This window comes from Branchiostoma belcheri, unplaced genomic scaffold (genome assembly GCF_001625305.1).
Source record: "Branchiostoma belcheri isolate BF01 breed outbred unplaced genomic scaffold, Haploidv18h27 scaffold31, whole genome shotgun sequence".
Classification (NCBI taxonomy): Eukaryota; Metazoa; Chordata; class Leptocardii; order Amphioxiformes; family Branchiostomatidae; genus Branchiostoma; species Branchiostoma belcheri.
The window spans coordinates 514,916-526,357 of NW_017803921.1; the positions used below are offsets into that span (position 1 = coordinate 514,916).

The 11,442-nt window shown below is 43.2% G+C and overlaps 1 protein-coding gene across 1 annotated transcript; it reads right to left on the bottom strand.

The window, feature by feature from the left end:
• Positions 1-3,227: 3,227 nt before the first annotated feature.
• LOC109474427 (mucin-2-like) lies at positions 3,228-7,180 on the bottom strand. Its single transcript, XM_019774721.1, has 3 exons — positions 4,086-7,180; positions 3,586-3,807; positions 3,228-3,405 (listed from the first exon to the last, which is right to left on the bottom strand). Exons 1-3 carry the CDS (start codon positions 7,178-7,180, stop codon positions 3,228-3,230), a joined length of 3,495 nt encoding a protein of 1,164 aa, XP_019630280.1.
• Positions 7,181-11,442: the final 4,262 nt, after the last annotated feature.

Here is an 11,442-nt window from a genome sequence, read left to right on the forward strand (position 1 = left end):
CACAGTTCCCGCTGTTGTGTTAGACTCAAGTGACGATGTGGCTGCTGTGCCTTGTGTTGACATTGTTGTTTCAGGCGTTGTAATATTAGACGTAGGCAACGGCGTGACCATTGTGCCTGGTGTTGTTGTTTCTGACCTTTCAGCAGGAGTCATTTCAGAACTAGGTGAAGACCCGACTACTGTCCCAGTTGCTGTTATTTGTGTCGTTTCAGATGGTGTTCCGGGAGTTGTCATATCAGTGCTAGGGGACGACATCACTTGTGTGCTTGATGTTGTTGCCTTAGATGTTCGGAAGTTGTCATTGCAGACTTAGGCAACGATGTGGTCACAGTCACGTGTGTTGTTTCGACAGTTGTCATATCAGACCCAGTTGACGTGACCACAGTCCCTGTTGTTGTTCTAAGAGTTGTAATATCAGACACAGGTAACGACGTGACCGCAGTCCCTGTTGTTGTATTGGGAGTTGTAATATCAGACACAGGTGACGACGTGACCACAGTCCCTGTTGTTGTATTGGGAGTTGTAATATCAGACCCAGGTGACGACATGACCGCAGTCCCTGTTGTTGTATTGGGAGTTGTAATATCAGACACAGGTAACGACGTGACCGCAGTCCCTGTTGTTGTATTAAGAGTTGTAATATCAGACACAGGTGACGACGTGACCGCAGTCCCTGTTGTTGTATTGGGAGTTGTAATATCAGACACAGATGACGACGTGGCTGCAGTCCCTGTTGTTGTATTGGGAGTTGTAATATCAGACACAGGTGACGACGTGACCGCAGTCCCTGTTGTTGTATTGGGAGTTGTAGTATCAGACCCAGGTGACGACGTGACCGCAATTCCTGTTGTTGTATTGAGAGTTGTAATATCAGACACAGGTGACGTGACTGCAGTCCCTGTTGTTGTATATAGAGTTGTAATATCAGACCCAGGTGACGACGTGACTACAGTCCCTGTTGTTGTATTGAGAGTTGTAATATCAGACCCAGGTGACGAGTGGCTGCAGTCCCTGTTGTTGTATTGGGAGTTGTAACATTAGACACAGGTGACGACGTGACCGCAGTCCCTGTTGTTGTATTGGGAGTTGTAATATCAGACCCAGGTGACGTGATCGCAGTCCCTGTTGCTGTATTGGGAGTTGTAATATCAGACCCAGGTGACGTGACCGCAGTCCCTGTTGTTTTATTGTGAGTTGTAATATCAGACACAGGAGACGACGTAACCGCAGTCCCTGTTGTTGTACTAAGAGTTGTAATATCAGAAACAGGAGACGACGTGACCGCAGTTCCTGTTGGAGTTGTAATATCGGATCCAGATGAAGACGTTGCTGCTGTCCCCAGTGTTGTTGGTTTTGATGCTTCGGGAGTTGTCATATCAGAATTGGGAGACGACGTGGCCACTGTGTTCGGTGTTGTTTCAGCAGTTGTCATTTCAGACCTAGGCGACGACGTGACAATAGTCCCTTGTATTGTTTTGAGAGTTGTTATTTCAGACCCAGGTAATGACGTGATCGCAGTCCCTGATGTTGTTGCCTTTGATGTCTCCATAGTTGCCATTTCAGAACTAGGGGACGTCAGGACCATTGTGCGAGTTGTTCTTTCGGAAGTTGCCATATTAGACATTGTCATTGTGTCTTTCGTTGTTGCTTTTGATGTTTCGGCAGTGGTCATATCAGAACTAAGAGATGACGTGACCGCTGTGCCTGTTGTTGTTTCCGGAGATGTACTATCAGATTCAGGAGACGACAAGAGTGCTGTGACTGGTGTTGGCATCGTTGTTTCGGGAGCTGTCGTATCAAATCTAGAAGAAGACGTGACCAGTGTGACTGGTGTTGTGTCGGGAGTTGTTACATCAGAACTAAGAGACGACGTGACCGCGATCCCTGGCGATATTTCATCAGTTGACCTAGCAGGCGTGATGACTACTGTCCCAGGTACTGTCGTTTGTGTCGTTAATGCCGTTGGTTCGACAGTTGTCATTTCAGAACTACGTGACGACGTCACCACTATGCCTGAAGTTGGTCCACGAGTTGTCACATCAGAAATAGGCGACGACGCGACCACTGCCAATAGCGTTGTTTCCTCCATTGTTTCGGCAGTTGTTACATCGGACCTAGAAGACGACGTGACCGCCGTCCCTGGAGTTGCCATTGTTGTTTCGGGAGTTGCAATGTTAGACCCAGGCGACGACGTGGCCGCTGTAAATGGTGTTGTTTCGAGAGTTGTCGTTTCTGAACTAATAGAGGACGTGGCCGCTGTAAATGGGGTTGTTTCGAGAGTTGTCGTTTCTGAACTAATAGAGGACGTGGCCGCTGTAAATGGTGTTGTTTCGAGAGTTGTCGTTTCAGAAGTAATAGAGGACGTGGCTGCTGTAAATGGGGTTGTTTCGAGAGTTGTCGTTTCTGAACTAAGAGAGGACGTGGCCGCTGTAAATGGGGTTGTTTCGAGAGTTGTCCTTTCAGAAGTAATAGAGGACGTGGCTGCTGTAAATGGGGTTGTTTCGAGAGTTGTCGTTTCAGAACTAAGAGAGGACGTGGCCGCTGTAAATGGGGTTGTTTTGAGAGTTGTCCTTTCAGAAGTAATAGAGGACGTGGCCGCTGTAAATGGGGTTGTTTCGAGAGTTGTCCTTTCAGAAGTAATAGAGGACGTGGCTGCTGTAAATGGGGTTGTTTCGAGAGTTGTCGTTTCTGAACTAAGAGAGGACGTGGCCGCTGTAAATAGTGTTGTCTCGAGAGTTGTCCTTTCAGAACTAAGTGATGGCGTAAACGCTGGGCTTGTTGTTGTTGCCTTTGTTGTTTCCGATGTTGCCGTATCTGCACGTGGCGACGACGTCGCTGCTGTCTCTGATACTGTTACTTGTGTTGTTACTTGAGTTGTCATTTCAGATCTAGAGGACGAAGGTTCTGTTGTCCCTTGTCTTGTTGCGCTTGTTGGCTCGGGAGTTGTTACTTTAGATCTAGGAAACGAAATATCAGTAGCCATTGGTACTGTTACTTGCGTTATTTCTGTATTTGACATTTCAGATCTAGAAGACAAATCGTCAGTTGTTCTCTGCTTTGTTGCCTTGGGTGTTTCTAGAGTTGTTATGGCATCTGCAGAAGATGAAATATCCGTTGACTCAGGTGTGGTCACCTTTGTTGTTTCAGTGGTTGTCACTTCAGTTTTGGGATACGAAACATCTGTTGCCCCCGATGTTGTTACTCTAGTTATTTCTGGATTAGTAATTTCAGTTTGATGAGACAAAGCGTCTGGTGTCCTTGCTGTTAACATTGTCGTCGCGGACGTTTCTGTAGACTTGGCAGATGAAACACCTGTAGTTCCTGATGTTGGCATCTGTGACGTTGGTGATGTGTTCATATCTGTTAAAGGTGACGAGGTGTCTGTTACTCTCGTTGTTGTCACCCCTGTTGTTATGGGCGTAACAACCGTTTGACCAGTAGAAACTGTTGATGTTTTAGGCGCTGATACAGTTGTTGCTTCTGAAGTTGTGTTTTCTGGTAGCGAAGTGTCTGTTTTCGTATGTGCTGTGTTTGTTGTAAAAACTGTCACGTCCGTTTGTTGAGACGACATTTCAGTTAGGCCACCTGTAGTGAACTTCGTTGGTCCTGTACGGACAGAATCTGTCAATGTTGACGAATGTACTGTTACTGTAGGGTTCGCTGTTGTTGCTGTAGGGTTCGCTGTTGTTACTGTAGGGTTCGCTGTTGTTGCTGTAGGGTTCGCTGTTGGCGTTACAGGAGTTGTAATGTCTGTCCGATGAGACGAAATGTCTGTTACTGTAGGCGTTGTCCCTAAAGTTGTAATACCTGTAATAGTAAAGATGTTGTAAGTATTCAATTGGGTTTCTTCGGATACTCTAGCAAAATGAACAATTCCACAGCCATTTTCCATGAGGAAGGAAAATCTAAAAGTACAAACAATTGAAAAAAGTAAAAGGGTTTTGATTTATCTCAAATTAAACTCGTGCAAATAACGTGCAAGCTGCAGGATGATCATATCGAAAACATTCATTATTATTCAGAATCATATTCAATTGGCACCTAACTGACCAATAGTTCCAGTGATTGTGATCCCTGGTGTTAACATTTTAGTTGTTATAGGATTGGGAAGTTCTGTTGTCTCAATGGTTGATACCAGACTTGTTTGAGGGGTGGTAATTTCTGTTGTCTCAATGGTGGATACAGGTGTTGTTACAGGAGGTGTAATTTCTGTTGTCTCATTGGTTGATGTTGGTGTTGTTACAGGGGTGGTAATTTCTGTTGTCTCAATGGTTGATACCGGTGTTGTTACAGGAGTGGTAATTTCTGTTGTCTCAATGGTTGATACTGGTGTGGTTACGGGAGTTGTAATTTCTGTTGTCTCAATGCTTGATATCGTTGTTGTAACAGGAGTGGTAATTTCTGTTGTCTCAATGGTTGATATCGGTGTTGTTACAGGAGTTGTAATTTCTGTTGTCTCAATGGTTGATGCCGGTGTTGTCACAGGGGTGGTAATTTCTGTTGTCTCAATGCTTGATGTCGTTGTTGTAACAGGACTGGTAATTTCTGTTGTCTCAATGGTTGATATCGGTGTTGTTACAGGAGTGGCAACTTCTGTTGTCTCAATGGTTGATATTGGTGTTACAACAGGAGTGGTTATTTCTGTTGTCTCAATGGTTGATACCAAAGGTGTTACAAGAGTGGTTGGAACCACTGTTGTGACAGGGGTGGTAATTTCTGTTGTCTCAGTGGTTGATACCGGTGTTGTTACAGGACTGGTAATTTCTGTTGTCTCAATGGTTGATACCGGTGTTGTTACAGGAATGGTGATTTCTGTTGTCTCAATGGTTGATATCGGTGTTGTTACAGGAGTTGTAATTTCTGTTGTTTCAATGGTTGATGTCGGTGTTGTTACAGGAGTTGTAATTTCTGTTGTCTCAATGGTTGATATAGGTGTTATTACAGGAGTTGTAATTTCTGTTGTTTCAATGGTTGATGTCGGTGTTGTTACAGGAGTTGTAATTTCTGTTGTCTCAATGGTTGATATCGGTGTTGTTACAGGAGTGGCAACTTCTGTTGTCTCAATGGTTGAAACCGATGTTGTCACAGGGGTGGTGATTTCTGTTGTCTCAATGGTTGATACCGGTGTTGTTACAGGAGTTGTAATTTCTGTTGTCTCAATGGTTGATATCGGTGTTGTTACAGGGGTGGTGATTTCTGTTGTCTCAATGGTTGAAACCGATGTTGTCACAGGGGTGGTAATTTCTGTTGTCTCAATGGTTGATATCGGTGTTGTTACAAGGGTTGTAAATTCTGTTGTCTCAATGGTTGATATCGGCGTTGTTACAGGGGTGGTAATGTCCGTTGTCTCAATGGTTGATATCAGTGTTGTTACAGGAGTTTTAATTTCTGTTGTCTCAATGGTTGATACCGGTGTTGTTACAGTAGTAATAATATCTGTAGTTGGTGCAGCGGTAATGTCTGTTGTACCCAGACTTGTCACCTCTGTGGTTGCCTGAGTGGAAATAAGTGTTGTACCCAGACTTTTCATTTCCGTGGTTGCTTCAGTTGCAATGTCTGTTGTGCCCAGACTTGTCATCTCTGTGGTTGCTTCAGTTGTAATGTCTGTTGTACCCAGACTTGTCACCTCTGTGGTTGCTTCAGTTGTAATATCTGTTGTACCCAGACTTGTTACCTCTGTGGTTGCTTCAGTTGTAATGTCTGTTGTACCCAAACTTGTTATCTCCGTGGTTGCTTCCGTTGTAATGTCTGTTGTAAGCAGACTTGTCACCTCCGTGGTTGCTTCAGTGGTTATGTCTGTTGTCCCCAGACTTGTCACCTCTGTTGTACCTGGAGTGGTGACGTCAGTTGTCCCAAGACTTGTCACCTCTGTGGTTGCTAGGGTAGTTATGTCAGTTGTCCCCAGACTTGTCACCTCTGTTGTTTCTAGAGTGGTTATGTCAGTTGTCCCCAGACTTGTCACCTCTGTTGTAACTGGAGTGGTGACGTCAGTTGTCCCCAGACTTGTCACTTCTGTTGTTTCTGGAGTGGTTATGTCCGTTGTCCCCAGACTTGTCACCTCTGTTGTACCCGGAGTGGTTATGTCTGTTGTCCCAAGACTTGTCACTTCTATTGTTTCTGCAGTGGTTATGTCTGTCGTCCCCAGACTTGTCACCTCTGTTGTACCTCGAGTGGTTATGTCAGTTGTCCCCAGACTTGTCACTTCTGTTGTTTCTGGAGTGGTTATGTCCGTTGTCCCCAGACTTGTCACCTCTGTTGTTCCTGGAGTGGTTATGTCAGTTGTCCCCAGACTTGTAACCTCTGTTGTTGCTAGAGTGGTTATGTCTGTTGTCCCCAGACTTGTCACCTCTGTGGTTGCTTCAGTGGTTATGTCAGTTGTCCCCAGACTTGTCACCTCTGTTGTACCTTGAGTAGTTATGTCAGTTGTCCCAAGACTTGTCACCTCTGTTGTACCTGGAGTGGTTATGTCCGTTGTCCCCAGACTTGTCACCTCTGTGGTTGCTTCAGTGGTTATGTCCGTTGTCCCCAGACTTGTCACCTCTGTTGTTCCTCGTGTGGTTATGTCTGTTGTCCCCAGACTTGTCACCTCTGTGGTTGCTGCAGTGGTTATGTCTGTTGTCCCCAGACTTGTCACCTCTGTGGTTGCTGCAGTGGTTATGTCTGTTGTCCCCAGACTTGTCACCTCTGTTGTACCTGGAGTGCTTATGTCAGTTGTCCCCAGACTTGTGATCTCTGTTGTTTCTGGATTGGTTATGTCTGTTGTCCCCAGACTTGTCACCTCTGTTGTACCTGGAGTGGTTATGGCAGTTGTCCCCAGACTTGTCGCCTCTGTTGTACCTGGAGTGGTTATGGCAGTTATCCCCAGACTTGTCACTTCTGTTGTTGCTTCAGTGGTTATGTCAGTTGTCCCCAGACTTGTCACCTCTGTGGTTGCTTCAGTGGTTATGTCAGTTGTCCCCAGACTTGTCACCTCTGTGGTTGCTTCAGTTGTAATGTCTGTTGTGCCCAGACTTGTCACCTCCGTGGTTGCTTCAGTTGTAATGTCCGTTGTAAGCAGACTTGTCACCTCCGTGGTTGCTTCAGTTGTAATGTCTGTTGTAAGCAGACTTGTTATCTCCGTGGTTGCTTCAGTTTTAATGTCTGTTGTAAGCAGACTTGTCATCTCCGTAGTTGCTGGCATGGTTATGTCTGTTGTCACCTCTGTTGTTCCTGGAGTGGTTATGTCTGTTGTACCCAGACTTGTTATCTCTGTTGTTTCTGGAGTGATTATGTCAGTTGTCCCCAGACTTGTTAACACTTCTGTTGCCGAAGTTGTCATTTCTGTTGTTTTTATAGTTGTCAACTTTGCTGTCTCTGTAGTAGTTACATCTATTGTGCCAAGGGTTGTTGTTGCTACGTTTGCAATGTCCGTTGTACCAAAGCTCCTCTCTTGTGTACTTCCTGGACTGGACATGCTCGTTGTCTCAAGAACCGTTACCCATATTATTTCAGGACTGTTGATATTTGTTGTCGTCACCACTTTTGATTCATCTGTTGTTTTGTCTGACTTTTTTGGGCTTGTTTTCACTGACGATTTAAGGGTCGTTGTTTTGTCAGTGAAGGTTACGTCGACTAATGTTGTTGGATCTTCTGTCGACGGTGTCGTTTTTGTTGCCTTGTCGCTTGGTAATGGTGTCGTGTTTGGTGCAGTGGTATTAATTGTGCCCTTATCGACTTTTGGTGCAGTGGATAAAGTATTTGTGTACGGTGCAGTTGATTCTAAAACAAAATAAAGACAACTAATTTTAGTTTAAGCAAGTAAAGTAAAGTAATAACTTAAGTTACTAACAATATATGATATCGGTGCACAAAATGAAAATAGGCAGCCCAAAATCACATGAAGAAGAACTGTGAAAGATGACCAAGGACAAACCCATATAAAAGGAAAGCATCAAGGTCTCTCTAGGGACAAAAAGGATAATTAATTAAGTACCTGTTGCATTTTCTGCACTGGCAAACACCAGGCCCCACCTCGAGCCGCGTTGACAAACCATACTGGCAAGGATCAGGAAGACGTAGATTCTGTACGCAACATGCAGTTTCAGCATCGTCCGCTGGGTGGTGCAGCGGCAATAGTCTGAGAACGATAGAACGACTTTCCATTAGAATAACATGAAGATATACTCTGTTGTTGTACATAATAGGAGCAATAGTTAATGTGTTCAGCCTTGAGCCTCTGGCGGACGGCTAGTTGGCCGTATGTCTTTCACGGTCGAAACAACAAACTAAACATTGCAGTTTGATTGGTCTTTTATTTGGACGGGTCTAATGTCCAAGCAGATATCAAATTAGCAAGGCAGTATCCATTTGCCACCTATAATGTCTGGCCAATTTGATGCTGTATTTTGCTGCCACCGAAACATCTGCTTGGGGATTAGAGGGGCCATCTGTTTTGCATGTGAAGGCAGTCTAAAATAGCTGTCCCAGAATGCTGGGCGTGAAACAAGGGGGAGCAAAATGGCCATCTTGCTTGCACGACTATGTGTCACTACTGTTTAAAAAACACCGTTTAAGAAATTGGGCGACCTTCTGACCATCAAGAAATACAGCCGAAGATCGTTGAGAGTCTTACGACTGATATAGGACGGCACATCAAGCCAGGGTCCACTGTTCATTATACTTGACAAAAAGAGGTAAGAGAAATTTCCCAGCACAATGACCGTGCAAACACTCTACATAGCGTCTGTCTTCTCTGCCAAGACCAGTGGAAGATTAGCTCTTCAGTGAGCTAAACTGGTTCGAGATCAAGTACTGGACCTAAGTTTTTGTAAACTATCAGAAGTTTCAAGAAGCAACCACTACTTTTTGTCAATGACAAATGGGAGATCATTTTCACGTTTTCACTTACAGAAGAGTACAAACATATCGACCGACAGGAAACGATAGCTTAACAAGATAACCCTATGATGAATCAATAATCTGACACGGTCAAAAGAAATAAATCCACAAAATACAGACAACAATAGGGATACCGATATATCTTCATGTCACTAGCATCAGTCAACATGTATTGTGGCTCGTGACATGCCACACAATACATTATAACAATGATGAACGTTTTGACAATGTCAGTCTCTGATATATGATAATCTACAGGCTTTCTGGCTCGCGTGAATCTTGCTAAGACCTCTTTTCCACTGGCTGTACCTCTGTTGAACGATCCATATTGAATTTTTGTGATCCTTGATCTCATAATTGGAATATTGGGGTATGATTTGAAACACACGAAAAGCTTTAAAGTTCTAATTACCAGTATATAAAAAATACAAACATTGATAACATTATTCCATAGCTAGATCTAAAAGCTAACTGTTTAAAAATCTACTTGGGTTTACTTCTTTAATTTAGACACTTTTTTCAGTAGTGAGGGCTTATAGTATTGCAATGCTATCAGCTGAATATACGACTTCGTTGACAGCATTGATGAAATACTTTAAGGAGAATACCCATGTGTTTTACAATGACAAGTGCATTATTTCCACAGTCAGGAGATCTGAAGTTATGCACCTGTAAGTGCGTGACAGCGTCACATCTAAGTTTGAATAATTCATGAGTTACAGACCGTACTGGGGTGGGGGGCTCAACTACCAACATTCGTGAGAAACGATAATTTTCTAGATAAGTCATTATAAGAATACAATCGAAGGACGTAAGATAACAATAATATCCGCTAACAAAGGGGAAGGCCTATTGTAATATGGGAACATCTCTTTAATGAATTACAAAGTGTTTGCACACATGCATTTCCTTTCAGCGAAAGAGAATAGTAATACCCCTATATTAATCTAGACCTGTAAATATCATGGTTGCGATCTTCTCATCATATAGAGCTATATATAACTATGTATAGAGCTATAACTATATATCTACAAATATTTAGGTGTGTGTGTGTGTGTGAGAGAGAGAGAGAGAGAGAGAGAGAGAGAGAGAGAGAGAGAGAGTGTGTGTGTGTGTGTGTGTGTGTGTGTGTGTGTGTGTGTGTGTGTGTGTGTGTGTGTGTGTGTGTGTGTGTGTGTGAGTCAGTCAGTCAGTCAGTGAGTCAGTGAGTGTGTGTGTGTGTGTGATTATCCTTAAATGTACAGCATATCAATGTACACATATTGCAAAAGGTCTGTTTCGTCTTACCTCGTATCAGAGCTATGAATACAAATTATCATGTATAGAAATTTGATATATTGCAGGGTAATCATAATGGGCGTAGCCCGTTTTCAATACCTTTTCCATACAAAATTCATACACCTAAAAATAAATTAAAACACCCAAAAATACTCCAGCAGTGTGGCTACGGTTAAGAAAATAAGCAAAACAATCTTCTTAAGTTTTGAAGATCACAGTGCTACAATGTCTCCCTACTCAGTCAGCCTTAGTAGCTAGAAAGTCTACCAGATATCCCTAGGGAACAGCCATTTATACAATCGTCATAGCAATTATGTTACCTTCGTAACAAAATAACGCAAATACCTTGAACGGAATAGCAGCCGAAGACAAGAAGCACAACTCCACTCGATTTTTACCAAGCACCTTACATCGAGAACATTTTATCGCAGCACTTCCAATACTAATTTGCATATCACCATTATGATTAACGTTCTAATGTCCATCATTCTGGGTGTCAGTAAAAGTGACAGACGTTCTATTGTGTGTAATTATCCTTAGATAAGACAGTACATCAATAATTGTCAAACTGCGATGATATTTTTGACAAGCTTTCCATTTCTGTTAGAATCGTCAACCACAAGTACGTGACAAAGACAAACTGCTAATACATCTAGATCTACATATCGTTACCAGTAAGACTCATAGACTGACGTTAAATACAATACCGTGGTGTTTTCCAGACACCTAGTACTTCAAGAAATCTCCTTAATATCCACCCTATTGGCATATTTTTGGCACTGAAATTGTACTTACAAGTACATGACAAAGACAAACTGCTAATATATCTGCATATACACGTTACCAGTAAGACTTATAGCTCCCGGTTGACATTCAATAAGATTCCACGGTCAATTCAACAGACATAATACCTTAACAGTCCCCTGTAATACTCCCTTATTGACATATTTTTGACACTGAAATTGTACTTACCTCTTGTCCAGGTGTGGCACCTGTAAGTGCTCGCTTTCGGCACTCTCTGAACACCTTGCCCTCACCTTTGTCAATGTCACGGCGACAATAGCAAATCGATAAATCATTTTACAGCACTTCGTATTCTTTGATGTGTGTGGGTTAGTGCTGTGTTCCCAAAAGGTCTGGGGGAAAAATGTTGTGTTTCTGGGTGTCCTGACTGACCCTAGCAAAAACCTGCCGACCCTAGCCTTTTTTTTTTTGCTCGCCCGCTGGCAAGTCTATAAACTTTATGATCTGATAGTTGAATTCCAAGCACTTTGAAACGCTAATTCA

What these genes read in the sequence shown, in the direction of transcription:
- LOC109474427 (XM_019774721.1), bottom strand. Translation starts at nt 7,180, where the DNA reads ATGCCAGCAACTACGGAGATGACAAGTCTGCTTACAACAGACATTAAA. An exon ending in AATCCTATAACAACTAAAAT is followed by an intron (nt 3,808 to 4,085) that starts GTTAACACCAGG and finishes TTACTATTACAG; the next exon opens with GTATTACAACTTTAGGGACA. An exon ending in ACCAACGAAGTTCACTACAG is followed by an intron (nt 3,406 to 3,585) that starts GTGGCCTAACTG and finishes CCATAACAACAG; the next exon opens with GGGTGACAACAACGAGAGTA.